At 39.9% G+C, this 24,405-nt stretch overlaps 1 protein-coding gene across 10 annotated transcripts in view; it reads right to left on the bottom strand.

Annotated features, from left to right (window-relative positions):
• The window catches only part of enc2 (ectodermal-neural cortex 2), a 25,199-nt gene extending 1,395 nt beyond the window's left edge, over nt 1-23,804 (bottom strand). Inside the window, exons 1-16 of one of the 10 annotated variants that reach the window (XM_068604109.1) lie at nt 23,624-23,803; nt 20,746-20,849; nt 20,254-20,330; nt 19,763-19,902; nt 18,117-18,173; nt 17,682-17,913; nt 17,447-17,552; nt 16,969-17,214; nt 15,789-15,878; nt 15,325-15,488; nt 7,415-7,562; nt 6,662-6,858; nt 5,603-5,708; nt 5,290-5,445; nt 4,742-5,152; nt 342-701 (exon numbers count right to left, since the gene is read on the bottom strand). In XM_068604109.1, the coding sequence (XP_068460210.1) occupies nt 4,766-5,152; nt 5,290-5,445; nt 5,603-5,708; nt 6,662-6,858; nt 7,415-7,562; nt 15,325-15,488; nt 15,789-15,878; nt 16,969-17,214; nt 17,447-17,552; nt 17,682-17,863 (1,782 nt within the window). In that variant the 5' untranslated portion in view covers nt 17,864-17,913; nt 18,117-18,173; nt 19,763-19,902; ... (1 more) ...; nt 20,746-20,849; nt 23,624-23,803 and the 3' untranslated portion in view covers nt 342-701; nt 4,742-4,765. Of the gene's footprint in view, nt 1-341; nt 702-2,305; nt 4,030-4,741; nt 5,153-5,289; nt 5,446-5,602; nt 5,709-6,661; nt 6,859-7,414; nt 7,563-15,324; nt 15,489-15,788; nt 15,879-16,968; nt 17,215-17,446; nt 17,553-17,681; nt 17,914-18,116; nt 18,174-19,762; nt 19,903-20,253; nt 20,331-20,745; nt 20,850-23,612 lie in introns of those variants that run through there. The other 9 variants (XM_068604106.1, XM_068604107.1, XM_068604108.1 and 6 more) reach the window with 9 other exon arrangements.
• Between the last annotated feature and the right edge of the window lie 601 nt (nt 23,805-24,405).

Below are 24,405 nucleotides of genomic sequence, written 5' to 3'. Positions count from 1 at the left end.
ATTCTCTTGATGTGCACTGATAGTTTACCTGATAAGCTGATCTACCGGGAATTGTAAAAAAAAAAAAAAATACATACAAAAATAAAAAAAATCAGCCAGACTTTTCTTAATGTAGAAGATAAAGACACGACAGCTGACGGGATCTGAACTGAAATTAGGTGCACAAGTGGTAGCAATACTAGTAAATACTGTCAGTGTGTGCAGTGCAACCTGAAGTCAGGTTTACAGTATTCAAGTTCACAGGAAACGGACCTGTTTTGGGGTTTCTTTGTATTTTTAAGGAAACCGTTGAAGTTTGTTCATGCCATCATCAATTAACAGTGTTGGTCTCTACACTGGAATGATTTTAGAAGTTTAATAACTAAAAAGACATTAAAGAAACACACACAAACCTCTCATAAAAAGAAAAACAAATGAGCATCAGTCGACAAAAGCATTCGTCCATCAGTCAAGTGTCTGTTTGAGGAGTATCACATTCTCCAGGAAGCCTCATACGGAGTGGGATTTTGTGTGTGTGTGTTTTTTAAAGACCTGTTGCTGGGTTAGCTTGTTTGCCACGCCACTCAGGACCGTCTCAGAGTCTGTGAGGTGCAACTTTTGTTTTGTAAGGATTGGTCCGGTGTGGAACTCCAGCATCAGACCGCAGCGTTGGCGCCTCAGAAGATTCTCCTCCAGTCCAAGTAACTGACGGACAATCACCGCTTTAAAGACACCGAAAGAGAAGATTAGGGCTGTAGTCGTGCTGTGACATGTTGGTAATGAGTCTCTTTCATCTGCAGCCACTGTTTGTGTTTCTGATTAATTCAATCAGATTTTTAGGTCACATAAATCATTGAGTTTCCTTAAATAGTTTTCTAAAATATCTCAAATCAATTTGGCTCAAAGACTTAAAGGTTGTATTGTCACATTTGCCCCAGGTTGAAAACATGCTGGCTGTCAAAGCAACAATGTCAATGAGAAAAAGGAGAAATATCCATTCAGCGTGACATTGCCAGAAATCACAAAAGTCAAAGGAGGGCGAGGATCTTGCTCAGTATTGGCTTTGGCTGGGCGTCATTACACGTCTCAACCAATCAGAGCATTTGGGGTGGGCCTAAGACACTGCAGCACGCCTGGCTGTCGCCACATCAGAGAGCTGATTGGCTCTTAGATCTGACAGCAAACACCACTTGTTATAGAAATTCCCCATTTTTTGTGTTGTAATACTTAATGCTCGTTTACGTGACTATTAGTCTCAGGTTTAATCTAAAAACATATTTTGTGTGGTTTAAAATACAAGATCGCATGGCAGACATAAAAACAACAAAGGACGCAGCTACACACACATTTCTACACTAATATATATTTATAATTACATATGAATAAATCCAAACGTCATCTGTAAACTACAGATCGGAACTAACGGGAAGCATTTTATTATGTAACTTCCTGTTAATACTTTGAAAGCAGCTGAAAACTGTCCGCCTTGATCGCAGTTTTTTGTCAACGCCTCCCGCGGCGGCTGCCTGCTCTCGTCTGGATTCCAGACGAGGCGCAGCTCTCACGAACGACCCTACTGTTATGATCGTGGCTCAGAGGGAAACTTGTTTTATTATAACAAACATTAAAGCGCAGCTTTGATTTTAGATTTGTATACATTCATGTTTAAGTTAATCATTTAACTGCTACAGTGTTTAAATAATACTGCTGTTAAAAAATCACATTATGTTTTAAGTGTTCGCAAACCAAATGTTATTGCACTTTTGTTCATATGGCAGTACTTTTATAATAAAAATGAGCAATACACCATTTTTTAATTAATTATTGAATTTTGCACATAACGCAATTAATTGTGATTGAAAATTAGAATCGTTACCCAGCACTAATTGCGATGTACATTTCTTTCTTGAATCTTTAATAACTCTTATTCCATTATGTTCTGAACACGTGACATCTATTGCACGTCTGGCCATCCTGGGAGAGGAAAGGTTCCTCTGTTGGATTCTTTCTTCTGTTCGCTCATTTGTTTAAAAGGTAAGGATAATTGACATTGAGAGACAGAACTGGTGCTGATGTTTTGTAAGAAAAAAAAAAAGACAACCAAATATAGTCTACAGGTTTTAATATCTATATCTGCGGGGAAACCACTGCAAACACCGCATTTGGGAACAGAAAGTGAGCTTGTTACATCATACAGTTTTCTTCCTTGCAAACTCTGAACTAATTCCTCCTAAAATGTTGTCTGTGTCTTTCCCCCCCCACCCTCACCCCCTCTCCCCCCCCTCCAGAAGGCTGACACTGCAAGCTATAAGTGTCTCTGGGATTTTCTCTCTGTAATATAATCCTGACGTGTTCTGAGCCAGCTCTCCGACACCTAATCCCGACAATCACTGACGGAACCATACAAATACACAGAAATGTCTGAAAGAAACTAAAATTAAATTTAAATTAAAACTTGTTTCCTAAATATTCCTAATGCTAGACTTGGGGGGGAAAAAGAGAAAATAAAAAGCAGCTTTGAGAACAGGAGTAGTGAAAGTATGAGCTGCTGAGCTAGAAAATAGAGAAGAAAGGTGTGTGTGTGTGTGTGTGTGTGTGTGTGTGTGTGTGTGTGTTTGTGTGTGTGTGTGTGTGTGTGTGTCAGGCAGCAGGGCTACTTTAAAGTGATCAGTCACAAGCAATCACAAGCCGGTTGAACACTAACAGCCTAATTGCCTGGAGAAGGGCTTCTTAATCCTAAAACGGTTGCAGTTACAGACCAGAATTTGTGCCAATTCTTTTCTATTATTATGCCTACATTTCAAAACTCTTGGAGTCATTTAGGTGGACAATTACCAGCGTATGTTACGTATTCTGTTGTGTTTTCATTGACACTGTAGCATCTGGTCTCTGACTATGGAGAGAGGAGTGGGGGGGGGGGGGGAATTGTGGCTATGATTTGTTTCTCTAGCAAAGGCGCACATTTTTGCAATGAAAAGTATAAAGATATATTAAAAAAAATAATTTTAAAATAACTTTACCGGTCCACCTACGAGAGTCAGATTAAGCATAGATAAGACTTTTTTCTAAATATACTTCCTACATAGGTTTTCTTACTTGTTCATTAAATCGCCTTGGTTGTGCTGAGGGAAACATTAGTTTGGGTTAAAACAAGCATGAAGACCAACGATTCATCTGGTTCTGGCTGATAAACAGGAATCTTTAACCCTAGTGGTCACGTTGTATGGATGCGTGAATGCAGCAAAGAGCGGAAGCAACTCTTTTAACTGGAAACTAGATCACAACAATCGTGCCGGATGTGTTGATAATTGAGCCGAGATAGAGATGCAATGAGAACATGTTCTTTGAGAGTTGCCAGAGAGCCGTTTACCATCTTCCAATGTACCACACCATTAGGACAACAGCTCACATCAGGGACCCGGATTGCTCTCATTCCTGGTGTTAGGATAAATTAATCATAATAATATGAGCAAAATGGGTTTTAATGGGCTGTTAAAGTCTTTGCCTCAATGTCGTGTTTTGATGATGAATAAATCATAACCAAAAAAACAAAGTGAGGCAAACACTGCAGTCAATTTTCAATTAGGCCAGGCTCAGTGAGACCCCAGGGAAGGTGGCTGTTACTGATGGTCTGAGTGCTAGAAGTGCTACTAAATTCCAAAATGAGCCATCACAAATCTTTGCGTCACAGCAAAAACAACTGAGACAAGGTCAGGGGGAAAAGTGGACAAGCAAGCTGAGGATGGAAGAAGACACAACATACATATTTTAAGAAGTAGTGGACACAGAGGGAATTCAGCGTTAAAAAAAAGGCAGAGACGCAGGAGCTGTGTATGATTGACAAGATGGTTCTGGGAGGAGCAGGCTGCTCTGGGACTCCGGTTTCATAACATGAATTTTTGAAAAGGGGGTGTAGATGTAAGGTACGCATCAGTGAGTGGATTATGGATGGAGGATATTTATGTGCTGCAGTCCCACAGCACAAAGAGGAGGGGGGGGACGATGACAAGAACCTCAGGAAGACAGCGTCTTAACAGCACAGACCTGTAACTATGACACACGGACAACAATATGCGCTACTGTGATTACATTGATAGAATAGAGCGAGCATGAACTAGGTCTGTGCGGTATACAGGTTTCAGTATTCCATACAGTATGACATTTTCATGTACGAACGAAGACTATTTTATTGAGAAAAAGTGAGAAAAGAGCAAACAAAGCGCCTTCATTATGTAAGTTTGTTAACCACTTTGAAAGACTACTCCCCCCCATAAATATAGAAATCTACCATCGATCAGTTTTGCCCGTCATGGGTGAGATGGGCAACTTTAAACTCGTCTGAAAAGCCCTGTGTAGACCAGTTATACAATAATTATGCAGGAATTAGGGGCTGAGAATTATTAAAAGAATTGCATCGTCAATACCAATACCAGTACCCTTAAAGTGACAATGATACCATAATCATTCAATACCCATCATATGAATGGAAGCTGTGTAAATGGTGAATGGACTTGCGCCTGTATGTCTGTTTTCATCTGGGCCCAAAAAGAGTTGTTGAAGGTATTGTTTGACTAAAGAAGTTTCAATACTACTTGGTACTGGATTATTTTGTGGATACAGTAAATATATTTGGTACCAATACCTAGCCTTAGTGATAATTAGTTTTTTTAAGCTGCACTTGAAAAACAAATTAGAGATTAGAGGCAAATAGTAAACTTCAGGGAGCAGATGATATTTTCAGTGTGTGTCAGTCAGAAAGTACCTGCAATGGCCGGTGTTCTCCTCGTTAGGCAGGTAGGTGTTTCCATGTGCTGACGAAGGCGGTGGGGATCAGTGAATAAGGCACTGTGGTGATGGAGTTCCAACTGTCTGACGTGGGGTCATAACAGTCCAGCGTTTTACACCGCTGAGTTCCGAAGTAACCTCCGACCACGTACAGCTTATTTCCCGAAGCCACGGCGTGGCAGCTCATCCGCTTGGAAGTCATGTCCCCGACTCGAGTCCACTGGTTAGTTTCGCAGTCAAAGCGGTAGGCCGAGACGGCGGTAAATTCGGTGTCGCCGCCCATGATGAAGATCTGGCTGCCTAAAACAGCAGCCGCTGTGTAGCGCCACGGCTGGGGGCATTCGGCAGCAATATTCCAGCGGTTACCAACAGGATCGTAGCATTGGACCTGTGGCATGCGTGATTAATATAGAAGACAAGAAATTTGCACCCTCACATTTGAGTCTAGACTCAGCCAAAGTAGTGTATTTAGTTAGCTGTGGAATGTGGAAAGCGTGTGAGGAATTATAAGGAAGGTTGACGTACAAATCCACCAACCTTGGAGGCTTTGTCTCGGTGTATGGTTGTCCCCCCAAAAACAAAGAGTTTGAGTTTGGCACTGACAACAGCTGCGTTACTGACTCCATCTCTTAGAGGTGCCATCATAGTCCATTTGTTACTGAGGGGGTCATACCGCTCCACCTAGGAGGATATAAAACACTTTGATACGTGTCATGTCTGATTCAGAGGTAGCAAATGTGTCCAAGTCAGTCCAGCGGCAGATATTTCACCCTATTAAAAGATAAAAGGCTGTATGTAACCTAATTCTGAAACGATTTTCCTAAAAAGGAGTCAATACCTGTTTTAGGGACACGGATGGAGAGGCAGGAAAAACTCCCGCTATGGCTGTATGACCTCCAACAACGTAGAGACTGTTCTCCAGCTCAGCTGAACCATGGCCAAACCTGGAGAGGAGAACACCCACATGATCTTTAGACCTTTGGTTCTCAACCTTTTTTTGTGTCAACCCCATAATGGATAAACACTAGGACATGGACTCAAGATTTTGAATTCAGAGATGTAAAATATTTGAATTGACAAAGACCAGAATTCCATAGTTACAACTACTTTGAGATAACTGTGAAGGAAAGTCAAACTTCTGACCAAGATAGTCTCTCTAAGTCACACTGTACTCACTTCTAAAGTGAATCAAATTGCAAAAAATGTGCTCTTATTTGTTTTTTGAGAGACCTTGTCAAAGAAGACAAACTGCAGTCACAGCAACATTCACTGCAACATGCACCGTGGCATGCGTGATCAAATAGAGACGTGTGTTTTGTAGCGGTGCAACAGATGATAAAACTCCTGGTTCAGACCGAATTAAGGATCAGAGTCGCTAATTGCCTCAAAGATCAGCACAAAAGAAAAAAAGGGCGCAAATATCACTTTTAAAGATGCCTGATCACGTTTTGATTGATGATCCATATTGGCAGATACAGATACCCTTTGTTAATTGATTACAGCAGCTAGTGTACGAGGCTCCAGACTTTTTTTTTCCCCTACCGTCTGAAAGATCTTTTCAGCTGCTCTGAAGTCAGTAAACCATCGTAATATGTTTTATTTTTCTTCATAAAAAGTGACAAAATTCAAAAGATAAGCAAATAAAATATTGTATTTGCCCAACAGATCAGTTCTTAGTTTCCACCCTGGAGTTTAATTAAAAAAAGTAACAATATGCATGATGAATCAAATGTAGATGAATCTAATTAGTACAATCTAATTAGTACAATACAACTCTTTTAGTGACTTGATTCAATGGAATTAGAAGACAGAATCAAGAGTATAAAATTATAAACATCACTTTTTAGCGTCGTCCAATACTCCCCGTCACAAAGCAGAGCCTGAATATATAACTCACCTTGCTATTAGCATAGGCGCTCCTTTAGACCACTCCTCATGGACAGTGTCATAGATCCAGACGTCTTTTGAGACTCCGTTCTCTGATCCCCTTCCTCCTGTGACGTAAACCTTGCAGCCAATGGCACACGCACTGAACTCCTTCCTGGGGCTGGGGAGGTCTGCCTTCGGTATGATCTCCTTGGCTTTATGGTCAACCTAGGAAAAGGTTTGTCCACGGAATGTTGGTTGAGGTCAATCAAAAAGAAAATATATATATTTAAAGGAAGAAATACACATTTTGAAGCCTGTTCATGCAATATAAAGTATGTGTTGAGCGCTAGCAGATAACAAAAAAGGTGGATGTGTGAAAGATTATTGATTTTCTTTCTGAATTTCAATGATATGATTTCAATCATATCTATCTATAATTCAGTTGGATTTACAGTTTCTATATCGATTTAGCTAAATCTTTTGACTCAAGTATTGGGTCTTAGTAATATGTATGGGTTCACTTTGTAATTTAGACATTTTGGTTGAGCTGCTGTATGTAATCTGGAACTCAATGACCTTTCAACACCACTTTACTAACTGAGCTAATGCCTTGCATTGAACAGGAGATGGTAGATAGGATTAAAATACAAAACACTGCATGCGTTTAATTAAGATGTACTTTAAAGCAAGCAAACAGGACACCTTACACAACAAATGCTGCATTTTTTAAACAGAAGCAGGCCGTCTAAGTATGAACAGCGGTTAGGGTTATGTCTTTCACCTGGTATATCTTGTCACACATGAAGGTCTGGCCTCCAAGTATAAGCAGCGTGTGGCCTGCCTTACGCGGTCGAGCACAGGGACTAGTCACTACTCCGTCATTCTGAAGGATTTTCTTCTTACACTGCATTGCCTCTTCAACTATTAACCTGCAGAGATTAGTTTAAACATAATCCGAGAGATGAAGACACATTTGGCACATAATGTCTTCACTGAACGCTTTGCCTAATTCTCTGCTGACATGTCTTATGTCTCACATATTTTGATTCCCTAAAGTGTCCTTTAAAAAGACCAGTTTAACTTTGTACACTGGAACATTTGCCCAGATGTAAAAAAATAAAAAATAAAAATAAAAACCTCAGGATTAGAATTCAATATTGAATGAAAGATGACAGAGGGAAAGATGTGGAGGGAAAAGGAGAGGAGCAGAAAAAGGGCAAGAGGAAAGAAAATAGAGAAAACAAGAGAATAGAGGAAACTAGAAAATTTCGCAAGAAATTTTGAAAGTGTGGCTACTACTGCCGTAAGACGTCGCAATATATAGCTTTTGTTTCTGACGCCCGTCTCTCCTCCAAAGCACTTGAGTTGGTTTGTGTGTTAAACTGATTGGCTGATATGAAGCACCTGTGTGCTGCCGTCGTCATGGTGACCAAGTGAGCGCCAGCAGACTGATTAGAGGCAGACTGGACTGTGGACTTAAGGAAATAAACTACTGAACGTCCTGAACACACACAAACGTATATGAAATATCATATGACCTTATTAATGATCACAGTGTTGACAACTACACAATATAAAACACACGTAAACGTCTTTGTGTGTGTGTGTTTGTGTGTGTGTTTGTGTGTGTGTGTTTTTGTGTGTGTTTGTGTATGTGTTTGTTTGTTTGTGTGTGTGTATGTGTGTCTGTGTGTGTGAGACAAACAGACAGAGAGACAGAAGTCATCTGTGTTGTGTGTGCGTGTGTAAGTGTCTGCGTGTCTGTTAAACTGCCCTAACGAGAACACCTGTGGGTCGCTAGATCAAAGGTTGCCATGGTGATGACTTCAAAGGGACTTCCTTACGCTGAGCTTAATAGACCTAAATACTGTGGAACTCCTTTCAAACTATTTTTAAAAAATGGTACTTTAAAAGCCACTATTGCTTCGATATCGCATATTGAGCGTTAGGAAGACCTGATGAACAGATACTGTGACTGGCGAGTCTGTACGATAAAACATGTGTCTGTACGGGCGATTTACAAATCAGGTACGAGCTTCAGGGGAGACGTGCTTTTGGAGGGAGATTTAACATGGCGGCGGATGGCAGAGCGAGGTGGACTTTCTCTCACATTCAGTCTGATTTCAAGACGTCTGAGTCTGTTGGATTCCTATCGACCGCAGTTTATGACAGAAGACAAGATTTCCAACGTTTCTATCCAACAATGGTGTATGAAGAGTGAACATTGTGGGAGTAAAGACAAAATACGTTTTATTTTTTTAACAGTTTCTGTCGCTTCTTCTCACTCTGTTAATTGGCGCGCCACCCTCTACGAACGTTTCGTGAAATTTTTTTTATGTTTTTTGCATTTTTCGGGAAAACGTACGGGCGAATCTCTTAGAAAAGTCATAGCTCACGATTCCCGCGCAAACCGCACGTTTCGACGTAATTTTTGCGCATGTGCTGGCAACGCTCTGGGAGGAGTAGTGGTTTGACTATAAGAAGAACTAGAAAGAGCATTTCCTGCTGAAAATGCGTTGGAATGCAAAAAGCTGAAGCATAAAGCTGAAATATTTGAAAGAAATTGCTGAATGTAGCTGAAAATAGTGAAATAAAGTTGAATAAAGCTTAAAAAAAGCTTAAAGCTGAATATATATGAAAACAGCTGAATGTATATGAAAATACTGGAATATTTATCAAAACAGGTGAATATATATGAAAATAGTGGAATATATATGAACATGTGAAGAAAACTACCTGATGAAAAGTGTTGAAGCCCAAAAGCATTAAACTGAACTGTTGAAAATCCTTGTTGTTTAAATGTATAATTGGAAAAGGTGAAAGGAAAACTGCATCATCTAAACACTGAACATAGTGAAATATTGTTGAATAAAGCTTAAAAAAGCTTTAAAAAAGCTGAATATATTTGAAAATAACAAAACAACTGAAGAAAACACCTGAATATGTATGAAAATAGTGGAATATATATGAACATGTAAAGAAAACTACCTGATGAAAAGTGTTGAAGCCCAAAAGCATTAAACTGAACTGTTGAAAATCCTTCTTGTTTAAATGTATAATTGGAAAAGTTGAAAGGAAAAGTGCATCATCTAAATACTGAACATAGTGAAATATTGTTGAATAAAGCTTAAAGAAGCTGAATATATTTGAAAACAACAAAACAGCTGAATATATATATGAAAATAGTGGAATATATATATGAACAGATAGAGAAAGGGAGGGAGGGAGACAGAGAGAGAAGTCCTGTGTGTGTGTGCGTGTGTAAGTGTCTGTGTGTCTGTTAAACTGCCCTCATTCCAAGGGTTGCCATGGTGATGAATTCAAACATCGGCAGTTACAATTACTAACTGCCGATGATTATATGGAGTCAATGCTGGGAAACACCTATCCAAAAATCACCCAAAAAACATACTTAAAAAGCCCCAATTGCTTAGATATCGCATATGAAGCGTTAGGAAGACCTGATGAACAGATACTGTGACTGGCGAGTCTGTACGATAAAACATGTGTCTGTACGGGCGATTTACAAATCAGGTACGAGCTTCAGGGGAGACGTGGCTTTGGAGGGAGATTTAACATTGAAGCGGATGGCAGAGCGAGGTGGACTTGCTCTCACATTCAGTCCGATTACGAGACGTCTGAATGTGTTGGATTCCTATCGACCGCAGTTTATGACAGAAGACAAGATTTCCAACGTTTTGAGCTATAAATTATGCCCAAAGAGTACACGGTACGGCGTTTACGGCAAATTTAAAAAAAAAAAATCTTCAAGATCTGACGTGGGTCTGCCCTCTAACATGACATCACGTGCTCTGAGCTCCGCAACACACACTCATGCAAAAGAGAGAAAAGGCGGCAAAAAAACATAAAACTAAAACGCTGACAATTATGACAGTATAAAATATATCAATAAGTGGAGATATACGGTAATAGCTGAAAGTTTTGGCAACATTTTAAACTTGGAATGGTGTCTCTAGCTGAAAGCATGGCAGAGCCTTAGGCTTTTGGAGTTGAAGAAGTTTAAGCGGATTTTAAAACGTTTTTCCATTGGAAACCATTCATTTTTATTTTCATAAAAAGTTTAATAATTTAAATATTTGAAAAAATATGAAAAATGTAAAAGCGTAGAATAATAGCTGAACGTTTTGTCAACATTTGAAATTTGAAATTGTGTCTCTAGCTGAACGTATGAAGAACCTGCAAACGTTTGAAGTTGAAGATGATTTGAAGATTTCCCCATTGGGTCCCATTTTAAAAAAAATCATAAAAAGTTTAATAATTTAAAAATTTGAAAAGTCTGAAATTTGAAAAGGAAGTTGCACACGTGTGCTTAAGAAGCTGAATATTTGAATAATTGAACTTTTTTCTGTAGCTGAAAATATGAAGGAGTTGAAGAAGTCCAAAATACGTACGGAAGAAATAGAAGAATAATAATAATAATAAGTTTTTTAAAGATTCGAAGAACAATAGTTGGAATGCTCGAAGCATTCCAACTAATAATAATAATAACTAGAAAATTTCGCAAGAAATTTTGAAAGTGTGGCTACTACTGCCGTAAGACCTCGCAATATATAGCTTTTGTTTCTGACGCCCGTCTCTCCTCCAAAGCACTTGAGTTGGTTTGTGTGTTAAACTGATTGGCTGATATGAAGCACCTGCGTGCTGCCGTCGTCATGGTGACCAAGTGAGCGCCAGCAGACTGATTAGAGGCAGACTGGACTGTGGACTTAAGGAAATAAACTACTGAACGTCCTGAACACACACAAACGTATATGAAATATCATATGACCTTATTAATGATCACAGTGTTGACAACTACACAATATAAAACACACGTAAACGTCTTTGTGTGTGTATGTATGTGTGTGTGTATGTGTCTGTTTGTGTGTGTGTGTTTGTGTGTCTGTTTGTGTGTGTGTGTGTTTGTTTGTTTGTGTGTGTGTATGTGTTTGTTTGTGTGTGTGTATGTGTGTCTGTGTGTGTGTGAGACAAACAGACAGAGAGACAGAAGTCATCTGTGTTGTGTGTGCGTGTGTAAGTGTCTGTGTGTCTGTTAAACTGCCCTAACGAGAACACCTGTGGGTCGTTAGATCAAAGGTTGCCATGGTGATGACTTCAAAGGGACTTCCTTACGCTGAGCTTAATAGACCTAAATACTGTGGAACTCCTTTCAAACTATTTAAAAAAATGGTACTTTAAAAGCCACTATTGCTTCGATATCGCATATTGAGCGTTAGGAAGACCTGATGAACAGATACTGTGACTGGCGAGTCTGTACGATAAAACATGTGTCTGTACGGGCGATTTACAAATCAGGTACGAGTTTCAGGGGAGACGTGGCTTTGGAGGGAGATTTAACATGGCGGCGGATGGCAGAGCGAGGTGGACTTGCTCTCACATTCAGTCCGATTTCAAGACGTCTGAGTCTGTTGGATTCCTATCGACCGCAGTTTATGACAGAAGACAAGATTTCCAACGTTTCTATCCAACAATGGTGTATGAAGAGTGAACATTGTGGGAGTAAAGACAAAATACGTTTTATTTTTTTAACAGTTTCTGTCGCTTCTTCTCACTCTGTTAATTGGTGCGCCACCCTCTACGAACGTTTCGTGAATTTTTTTTTATGTTTTTTGCATTTTTCGGGAAAACGTACGGGCGAATCTCTTAGAAAAGTCATAGCTCACGATTCCCGCGCAAACCGCACGTTTCGATGTAATTTTTGCGCATGTGCTGGCAACGCTCTGGGAGGAGTAGTGGTTTGACTATAAGAAGAATAATAATAACTAGAAATTGCATTTCCTGTGGAAAATGCGTTGGAATGCAAAAAGCTGAAGCATAAAGCTGAAATATTTGAAAGAAATTGCTGAATGTAGCTGAAAATAGTGAAATAAAGTTGAATAAAGCTTAAAAAAAAGCTTAAAGCTGAATATATATGAAAACAGCTGAATGTATATGAAAATACTGGAATATTTATCAAAACAGGTGAATATATATGAAAATAGTGGAATATATATGAACATGTAAAGAAAACTACCTGATGAAAAGTGTTGAAGCCCAAAAGCATTAAACTGAACTGTTGAAAATCCTTGTTGTTTAAATGTATAATTGGAAAAGGTGAAAGGAAAACTGCATCATCTAAACACTGAACATAGTGAAATATTGTTGAATAAAGCTTAAAAAAGCTTTAAAAAAGCTGAATATATTTGAAAATAACAAAACAACTGAATAAAACACCTGAATATGTATGAAAATAGTGGAATATATATGAACATGTAAAGAAAACTACCTGATGAAAAGTGTTGAAGCCCAAAAGCATTAAACTGAACTGTTGAAAATCCTTCTTCTTTAAATGTATAATTGGAAAAGTTGAAAGGAAAAGTGCATCATCTAAATACTGAACATAGTGAAATATTGTTGAATAAAGCTTAAAAAAGCTGAATATATTTGAAAATAACAAAACAACTGAATATATATAAAAATAGTGGAATATATATGAACATGTAAAGAAAACTACCTGATGAAAAGTGTTGAAGCCCAAAAGCATTAAACTGAACTGTTGAAAATCCTTCTTGTTTAAATGTATAATTGGAAAAGTTGAAAGGAAAAGTGCATCATCTAAATACTGAACATAGTGAAATATTGTTGAATAAAGCTTAAAAAAGCTGAATATATTTGAAAATAACAAAACAACTGAATATATATAAAAATAGTGGAATATATATGAACATGTAAAGAAAACTAACTGATGAAAAGTGTTGAAGCCCAAAAGCATTAAACTGAACTGTTGAAAATCCTTCTTGTTTAAATGTATAATTGGAAAAGTTGAAAGGAAAAGTGCATCATCTAAACACTGAACATAGTAAAATATTGTTGAATAAAGCTTAAAAAAGCTGAATATACTTGAAAATAACAAAACAGCTGAATAGATATGAAAATAGTGGAATATATATATGAACAGATAGAGAAAGGGAGGGAGGGAGACAGAGAGAGAAGTCCTGTGTGTGTGTGCGTGTGTAAGTGTCTGTGTGTCTGTTGAACTGCCCTCATGTCAGAGGTTGCCATGGTGATGAATTCAAATATCGGCAGTTACAATTACTAACTGCCGATGATTATATGGAGTCAATGCTGGGAAACACCTATCCAAAAATCACCCAAAAAACACACTTAAAAAGCCCCGATTGCTTCAATATCGCATATGAAGCGTTAGGAAGACTTGATGAACAGATACTGTGACTGGTGAGTCTGTACGATAAAACATGTGTCTGTACGGGCGATTTACAAATCAGGTACGAGCTTCAGGGGAGACGTGGCTTTGGAGGGAGATTTAACATTGAAGCGGATGGCAGAGCGAGGTGGACTTGCTCTCACATTCAGTCCGATTACGAGACGTCTGAATGTGTTGGATTCCTATCGACCGCAGTTTATGACAGAAGACAAGATTTCCAACGTTTTGAGCTATAAATTATGCCCAAAGAGTACACGGTACGGAGTTTACGGCAAATTTAAAAAAAAAAAATCTTCAAGATCTGACGTGGGTCTGCCCTCTAAGTATGACATCACGTGCACTGAGGTCCGCAACACACACTCATGCAAAAGAGAGAAAAGGCGGCAAAAAAACATAAAACTAAAACGCTGACAATTATGACAGTATAAAATATATCAATAAGTGGAGATATGCGGCAATAGCTGAAAGTTTTGGCAACATTTTAAACTTGGAATGGTGTCTCTAGCTGAAAGCATGGCAGAGCCTTAGGCTTTTGGAGCTGAAGAAGTTTCAGCGGATTTTAAAACGTTTTTCATTGGAAACCATTCATTTTTATTTTTATAAAAAGTTTAATAATTTAAATATTTGAAAAAATATGAAAAATGTAAAAGCGTAGAATAATAGCTGAACGTTTTGTCAACATTTGAAATTTGAAATTGTGTCTCTAGCTGAACGTATGAAGAACCTGCAAACGTTTGAAGTTGAAGATGATTTGAAGATTTCCCCATTGGGTCCCATTTTAAAAAAAATCATAAAAAGTTTAATAATTTAAAAATTTGAAAAGTCTGAAATTTGAAAAGGAAGTTGCACACGTGTGCTTAAGAAGCTGAATATTTGAATAATTGAACTTTTTTCTGTAGCTGAAAATATGAAGGAGCTGAAGAGGTCCAAAATACGTACGGAAGAAATAGAATAATAATAAGTTTTTTAAAGATTCGAAGAACAATAGTTGGAATGCTCGAAGCATTCCAACTAATAAGTTTTTTAAAGATTCGAAGAACAATAGTTGGAATGCTCGAAGCATTCCAACTAATAATAAGCCCGCAGGAGAACATGAAGTGTGCTTCCAGCATGGGGTCTCTGACCCCATGCGGCTGAAGCCACACTTAATAAGCCCGCAGGAGAACATGAAGTGTGCTTCCAGCATGGGGTCTCTGACCCCATGCGGCTGAAGCCACACTTAATTAAAAAAAACAGGACTATGCCCAATCCCATGCTTAATGCAAAAACAGTGTCTACTCTGGGGCCAGTAGTTGCTATATATACATACATACATACATACATACATACATACATACATACATACAAAACTTGAGTTCTTTGAGGATGAGACCTTTGTATTTTTTAATCTTAGGTCAAAGACACCGATAGACGCCAGAGCTTTTTCTAGGATCGATTTACACGGCCCTTGACAAAACCAATCATACCTGCTCCTCTTGTCCGCCGTGACCAGCTCCTCACAGGACACGGCCTCCAGCAGACACTCCGACGGCAGCAGAGCCAACCTGATGCCTCTCAGCAGCTCAGGTAAATGGTGACGACGACCCTCCAGGTCGTACCGCACCCACCGCATCACGGAGTGGTACACTACCTGATAGAAAAACAACAATCAAACATTTCTGAAAATGAGCATCTAGCTCAACTGGACTCTGTACGATCCCATGTTGCTCTAATGAATGGAGCAAATTGCATTTGGGAGTGCAGACAATTTGGTTATGGATTAACAATCTTCCAAGAATAACGATTAGCAACTGATTAAAGAACATTTGGGACAAAAAAGAAATTGGTGAAAGCCGGTGCATCTGCCTCGTAGGAAGGCTTGTCAGGAAGCTCTAGCAATGTTATTAAGGAAGAATAAATTAACAGGCAAGTTACAGCGAGGACCACTCACCTGCTCATCTTCTATCTCCAGCTCATCACTGAGAATAAGCTCCAGCAGCTTATCTTTAGACAGGTTGTAGAAATCCTCCGATTCTCTTACCTAAAAGGACATATTAACGCTTTGATTACATACGTCGTACATTAAACCTGTACATTACGCTATCTGCAACACACGGATCTCTAAAAATGTCTTCGCTCTATCTGTATTTTAGCTGCCAACTCTTACCTATTTTACCCAACATATTTTGATCATAACTATGAACATCCAGCATTATATGAGCAATATTTCCCCAAAAATGCCTCCTTAAGAGGTCACATTATGGTTCAGGGCCTTAACAACAACAAAAATCACAATAAAATAAAGCATTGCGGTGTTACTACGGAATTTCAGTAAAAAATGGAAAAGGTATAACCTTTATGCCACAACATGGTCGGATTGGGGCTTGCTGGGTACCCAAATGTGTATAAATTTCCCCTTAAGATGTGTGCCGCGTTCTAAGAAACCTCTCCTGCCCACAGAAGCTGACAGTTGAAAAAGTCGAAGGAAGTAGAAAAAATAATCTGGCTGCAGTTGGATTTTTCAGGTACTAATATACTACACACAACAAAGATTATGTATTCTTTATTAGACTCCTACAAGCTCGTAGGGTTATGAAGAGGTGTCTTTTATTGAAATTCGACTTTGTAATGTTTACTTATTAACAATCGAGTGAAAGGTTATAGCTGCAGAGCAAAAATGCCGACGTGGTTACAGGATTTATGTAATTACATAAACTTAATGGTAAGTTGAATTTTTTCTGAGCCGATATAACTCTTCTCACAAGGCTCTACTGTATTTCAGCAATTAAAATTAAGTTAATTAACGTTGTGGTTCTGGAGAACCTTTAGGTAACGTCACTTGACTTATTCTTCGCTTTTTTTGACCAATAATGAGGGCTGCAAGGTTTGGGGATAAAAAGATTAATTGAGGGATGGAAGAGGGATGGAAGAGGGATGAAGATGGAGGAACAACTGCCAACTTCAAGTTAGTTGGCTATAGACAATCCATTTTTAAAGAGTCGAAGTAGTGAGGATTGAAGCTGCAGTAACCAAGAAAACAAATTTATAAAACTGAAACACTTCCGAAACCCACGGGTGACAGTGATGACAACAAGCACAAGAAGCAAGAAAACTACGTAAATCGCAGTTACCGTCTCGTAGTGTAACAGACACATCCTCCACGACAGCTCGTACAGTCTTTTGCACTGATGGGCGTCCGATAACAGCATCATTCCCAGGCAGTTGGAGGAGTGCAAGTTCTTTTCTAGAAACTCTGCTGCCGCGTCCCGGATGTCATGAAACTGCAACATGTCTCCCGCCTCCAGCAGCGACTCGGCATTCTCCTCATTTATGATGACTCGAGATGAATAGGCAAAGTCCAGCAGAAGCTCCAGGACCTGAAAAAGAAGAATTGACAGCAAGGTTTCAAACTTAAAAAAAAAAAAGTTTCAACCACGGCCCCGGAAAATAATTTCAACCATCCCTGTAAATTAAATGTTTTTTGTAAGTGTTCATGCAAAATAACTTTCTGATGTAATTTGACATTGCAGCACTTCCTCCGAAGCACGAGGAGTTTGAACCTTTCTCCCCCCCATGTAAAGAAAATACGTTATATAACAGCGGCAGGACCTCGGGGTGTATACTGTCTCTGAAGTTGACGTCGCTGTCCAGACTTTCTCGCAGCCCTCCGCTGAACATGGCCTCAAAATAACGGCTGCATGCCGCCAAGACAGCCCTGTAAGACACAAGCACTGTATTTTGTCAGCAAACAAAAAATTGTCAATATCATAGGTCGGGACGGTCGCATCCGCTGACTTGAGAAATGCCAGCAAAATGCACAAATGGTATTGGCGTGTCCGTGTACCTGTGGCATGGGAACGAGCGGTCCCCGGCCCACAAGGTGACATCGGTGAACATGCACTGTTTCCTCAGTGTGTTCAAGTGGGTCAGGACACTGTCGGGGTGCGAGGGCTTGTGGAACAGTGAGATGTTCATGGAGCCCGTGCTGGTGCGGGACTTGCGATTCTCGTGGACGGTTACCGACATGGCGGCTTCGTTTGGCACCTCCAGGGAGTCGCCTAGGACGATCTCTCCCACTGGAAATACAAAACGGGTGGGAATTAAGTCAAGACATAACATGTATACATTTCAGAGGCGGTAGGCAAAGCCCATCAAATTAACTTGCATTGTTGAACGTGGAAAAGAGAGAGCATAAACACCATTGAAAAAAAAAAAATGTTAAAGAAAGGGAGTGAAGAAACTTTACAGTATCCTGTTCCCTTCTGTAACAGATTATCACCTCAAACTCTGGTTTGATTCCCTCTCAGAATCCAGGATTTAGAAGTCTCTACTAGTCCTTAAAGAAATTGAGAAAACACACACGCATCTTTAAATAATAAATCAGAGCGGGCTGGAACTGCTGCATCAGATGTTGTCTTCATGACATCACAAATGTCTCCACAACATACATGTATTACATGTATTCAATGACATTTGTGTAGGCAGCAAACCGTTACACCACTGGCTTCATTCAAGTTTATCGCCAAAAACTCTATTTAACAAGATACGATTTGGATAAGGATGGATATCATGAGGATTTTTTGATACCGGAGAAGCTCAGGTTACAACACACAGTTACTTTATTCTCATTCCCCAACTACATCTTCATCGCAACTAGCAGCCTGCTGCCATTTAAATGCTCCGATTGCATAGAGTACCTTAAACGCTTGAGTGAACGGGTACTGTACTTTCCGCACCAGGTGTTGTGTCACACCGCATGACCCTGGTTGACATATTGATGGTTGACATATTGTTTAAATTTAGGGCGCAGCCCTAAGAAACTGTCCAGTAGGACAACCACTCCTTAAAAGCATAGCGGAGCTGCATGAGGGTGAACAAGGAAAGCGAAGGAGGAATTAGTGAGAGACTGGCATGCCTGTCAGTTATAAACCTCTATTTAGGAAACTGGCACATTGCCACTGCCTTAAAATTAAGACTGCAGAAGATTGTGCTGCCGCCACTTGATCTTGCTCTTTGTAGCCTGGTCACATTCTTGATTATTTATTTTTTTAAGGATCCGTGCCCAAATAGTGTCATTACCATTACCTAAATTAGATGGATGGTAACTTATGTAAACAAGCCTCAGACAGCAGCATTCCAGGTCAAAGTTATTCCTCTTAGAAAATCGGCCAAAGGTTAGCCAGTGTTTCAATTCCCATGTTTACTAGTTTAGTGTTGCAGCAAGCTTGTATTTCAGGCGCATTTCTGATTCATGCTTTGAAACTCACATGAATAAATGATGACTGAAAACTAATGCACTTTGTGGACAAGGGAAAATGTGAGCTGAAACAATACAAAATTAATGCTGAATCAAAGCTGCCTTGAAATCGCAGTGTTTTGTATTGTCACAAGTTTACGTGACGTTATCGAATTGTCTTGCTTAGGTTCTCCTAACAGGAAGTAAAAGTTCACATATACGGAACAGAATCAGCATTAGGACTTCGGCTAATGTTCATAAAATGTCAGTTAATGACGAACAGTGCACGTCACCATTTCCCAGAGCGCCGTCAAACATTTTGAGGTGTCCGAACAACAGCGCAAAAATCAACTGTATCAAAACTGTATGACACAGACAGACAAGGAGCAAAGCACTGACACTTCAGTAGTTTTGCTCTGATAAATGACTATGAAACTTGTTAAATGCTGATCACATTTAGTTTGTTCATTCGTTCTGACAATCAGCTAATTATTGAAGGGATCTTTGCATGACTTCTTGACCAATCTGTACTGGGTGGTCCATGATCAGTAACTCATTGCCTCCATTGGCGTGACAACTTGCCATTGGTTAGTAGGAAAACAAAAATAAATGTTTAAGGGTAAACCATCGGAAGAGAGAAATGATGACATTTTTGTCGTGGTTACAATTGTTTTTTCAATGCGACTCACCAGGGCAAGTTCACTGTCCAGTCTGTACGCTTTCAAGATCAGACCCCGCTCGCAACGGGATCCCATCGGCATTAAATTTGGATCTCAGTGAGGCATGGACAGCAATGTGGGACAGGATATCTTATCGGACATCTCTATGACTGCGGATGAAACACAGCATTTACTGACATTTCTCCTTCCAATTCAGCTTTTGAACAACAATAACAATTTTTTTTTAAATGTGAAAATGCCCTTTTCACCAATTTAGCAGTTACTTTTTAATAAAGCAAGTAAATAAATAGTGCAGTAAGGAAGAATAAGCAGCAAAAATAGGGGTTACATTGTAAAAAGACACACGTAACCAGCTTTTGTTGCATCGGCACGCAATGCATGAATGGGACTCATGGCAGGGATAGGGGGCAGGCAGAGATGACTAAACCACAGGGATATTTATAATTTAAATTTAAAAAACTGGGTTTGCAGGGCTTCATTCGACTTGCAGGGTAACTTACGGTGGCAGAGGTTGCTGACCCAGGCACAGGCACTGACGGTCAGGAGGTGAGGGGGGGGCTTTGCATCCCCGGGACTGCTACACGGAACGAGTGAACACAAAGAGATTTAGGGAAGGTCTTGTCTGTATCGACACATATCATAAATAATAAAAATCACGTTGTTGCGGGAGTGCAAAAACGTGACGCGTGAGGCCGCTGTATGAACAGAACTGCTTCGGTGACACCGAAACAAAGTCAACATCAGAAGTTATTTCACAGCATTCAACCAAGCAAATACACCACAGATGACATTTGTCAGCTGTGGAAATGTTTTTTTCTAAGAGTAGTTTGGAGGACATTTAAAACCCACACTTAGAAGTGAATTAGAGATGATGTTAGCCTCATTCTTATTCTTCCTCAGAGTGATTTGAACCGTTTTGACTAGTGCAATAGAGATGATCAATATACATAAAAATATTCTCGTATTGGGATTTCTGCATCTTAGTGCCATACCTCCTATCTTCTGCTATAGACACTCAGTCACACACGCAACTCTGTCTTGCAGCAGCACAGCTCGCCAGTGGAATATCAACAGAACTGCTGAATGGACTGAGGCCCTGCAAAGAGACTGGTCGTCAGTAGGCCTGAACTTGTTTAGCTAGCATAGCTGCACCACTGGACTTGTTCCCCGTGGCCACTGTGTGTGTGCGGTTCTTGAACAAAAGGTCTGTTTCGGGGAAGTATTTTAACTCTTTCCAGTTAAACTATAAAAAATCAACAAAAGACCAGCGGTAGTAACAAATATTAAAAATGCATTGAACAATATCTTGTATGGTAAGGCTGCACGCGTACTACTTAAAAGATTGCCATGTCTTTTCAAGAATGTACGCCACCTAATTTCTGAAAGACGACTCGACTCCTCTGCCACATTTCCTTTGAAGAGCTGCATACTTAAAATGAGAACTACTTTGTCTCTGCTGCAGAAGGCACTTCCAGGCAGATGGACTCTCCTTGAAACCACCACTTCTCTAACACTCAGCCAATCAAATTAGTCACCCAACTAGTAATGAGGTCAGGCTGGGTCACCGCAAAAGAGTGTCCAGTCTTTGGTTACGGCTATGCAGCCATGCCTGGAGCTTTTCTAACGTGCACTAAAGTAACAGTAAATGAATGTTAGCTAGACCAGAGATATCATTAAACACAAACTTTTAAACAGAACGCATTTTGTTGTGCAACGATGCTCTTGTTTTTGTTTTTTTTTCCCCTTTACAGCGGGTCAGGAATGGCTGCACTGTGTGAGAGGATTGCCTCGTGGGAACTCTCTTCTGTGGTGCTGCGCCGAAGGTTGTCCTGATGGGACACTAAAGCCAGGAGCAAAGGAAATGGGTCAAAACAAGTGTGCCAAAAGTTTACCAACAGTGTACACCGAGTGCTGTGGGTGCAGGAATGATTGATTTGATTGGTTCATATCCGTGACATACAAAAAAAGGTAAATAGAGAGAAAAATAACGCAATCAATAAAATCTCCTCTTTGTTGCTTCAATGTTTATCTTAACTGTTAGGCTGAAAGCATTCACCAAAATTCCTTATAAGCATCGATTCTGCTCAGCACTTAAATTTGATTTATAAAAAGGTCAAACCATCCAGATTGAGACACATCGTTTGAATCCGATAGGAATCACATTCTAAACCAAACCTATTGCATGATGCAGTTTTGGATCCAATTTGCTGTCCAGACTTCCTAAAAAATCAATCTCTGAGCCAGGATGCAGATTTGAGCTGGCAGTGTGAGTGAGGCCTTATTAATGTCCAACACAACCAGGTCCAGGTCCGTGAACAGCTGCTGCTGCGAGCTTGCATCTTGCCCAATTTTAGAAAAAATAAAACATTTTTATTTCATACACAGTGCACGTTCCTATGTCAGAGAACAAAACATTACCCCTCCCTTTCTATCATTATTCCACAATTTAAGAGGTAACTATTGTCGCTGTTTTCCACGCACGCACGCGCACGAACGTACACACACACGCAAGCGACTGCAGAGCAGGCTTTCCTGCTCTATGACATTAATAATGTCACAAAGTAATGGCTTTCAGCGGTTGGGATATATTCGTCAAATGAATAATCCAATGCGCCTCAATGCATGGCTGAGGTATGGTCACAGAACCCAGTGACCACGGCATCGACTGCAGGACGGGCGATACAATAAGACTTGTACAGTGTAGCCAATGATATCTCAATGATTTACTTCTTAACACAAAAAAACAAAACACACGCAGTATTTTTCTTGCACAACATTGTGGTAAAATGATCTGTGAATTCACGTCCCAATATGAAACAATAAAATAAAAAAATAAATAAACGATGGTTACAAGTAACACAAATAACATAAATTAAAGAGCTGCATCCAAACAGAGCACATGGCATCATTATAAATCATTAACATATTTCATCAACGCGCGAGGATGAAACAGCGTGTACATGGAGACTACATCGGGCCCTGAAAGGTTGTCAGAAAACATCAGCTGGGCGGACAGGGTGACTTATTTGGGAACGCGTCGCACCCGCCTGGATCCATTAAATCGTTAAATTATTAACCAGCATAGTCGAAGACCAACGTCAACAAGAAACTGTCACTAACGGAGGGTAAAGAAACGGGGAAACAAAGAGTGATCATGCTGTGGTGGACAGCAAACCGTGAATGAAAAGGGCGTTAACACTTCACTGATAACGGCTTTACTAGTTATACCGTACAACAAAACAATGTTTTAACAAGACAAGTTGCTCAAAATTCCGAACAATTTCCCCCCAGCGATTGGAAATTAGCTAGCAGTTAGCTCACAAGCTAACGACTGAATAACTTGCTGAATCTGGCAGCAATACCGGCGTCTGATGCTAACTGACCGCGTTATCAATAAATGGACGGTACGCGGTTTTCCTCACAGATCTTCAACTTGAACAACCCAAACAAGTTCGGCAGTAACTATGTAAATGTTACAGTCAAACGAGGACGCGCGAGCTCTGCTGTGCAACCAACTTCAGCGTCGTTGATCGCCAGCCCGAAGCCCTTCAACTTAACCAACGTTACTTGTCTCACAACTGTCTGGTTAAAAAAAGTCACATAGATTACTTTGGCATGTGGCCACAAAACAAAGCCTTAATTCTCAATTTAACGAGGTTTTGGAGAGTTAATGCAGTATACACGGCGTTCCGGAGTGGTCATTAAGTTAACTGATAAAACACCAACAGTAAGTTTGCTAATTTCACGAGACAACAATATAGTTGAGATAGCTAACGTTACACTGTGATTCCACTTGTGTTTGCCTCAGACTGGCCGCGTGGGAACTACAAAGAAAGAGTAACTTGTAAGCTTTACTTACAAATATAGTACCTGCAAGTGGAACGTTAAATCCTCAGAACGTATTCCCTTGGCTTCGTTGATAAACACATATTTCTATGACAATCGCTGAAGTATTTCTCGCAGTCTTTAGCCGCCTCCGCTTGTCTGACTGGTTTTTGGATGTGGAAAAAAAAAGAAAAACTGCACAAACGCCAACAACCAATGACTTTTGATTGAATCATGACTGACGTCTTTCTAGCCAATCACCAGTGTCAACCCGTTACCGGCTGGCTTCTTATCCAATCAAATGTGAGAGTAGGCGGGATTTCAACCGCTTTGCCGAGGGCGACTGGCATTCGCGTAGTCCAATCTTCGCGACTGACTTTATGCAAAACCGAAGCTATGACCAATAAAATGTGTCAACTATAACTAGGCGGTATTTCAACAGCCGTATCAACCAATAAGGTAAGGGGAGAGGTGATGTAAATGGCGGCAGTAAAACCTTAAAAAAAACGACCTAAAAAAATAAGGGAATAAAGAACCCCCCCACCTCCCAAGATGTGATAGAACGTACACGGACCCCTTATGTAAGGTGTCATTTCATTGTTGATGATTAACGTGGTGCGAGACAATATGTGTTGCCCCTTTATTTTCTCATTAAAGCATAAACCAACATTGCCACCTGGTGAATGAAAAGCTAATAAACACATGTTTACTTTGGAGCAATAATAAATAACAGCGAAACCCTATGCATACATCATACCTGAAGCAGACTTTGAGTGTGTTGTTCGCTACAGATTTTAATTCTTCATTCATTCAAACCTGCATTTTGA

The sequence above is a fragment of the Clinocottus analis genome, unplaced genomic scaffold (assembly GCF_023055335.1).
Source record: "Clinocottus analis isolate CAN_PGR_092001 unplaced genomic scaffold, fCliAna1.0.p SCAF_61, whole genome shotgun sequence".
NCBI classification, from domain to species: Eukaryota; Metazoa; Chordata; class Actinopteri; order Perciformes; family Cottidae; genus Clinocottus; species Clinocottus analis.
Note: the sequence above shows the minus strand (reverse complement) of the source record. Positions and strands in the feature narration are given on the sequence as shown.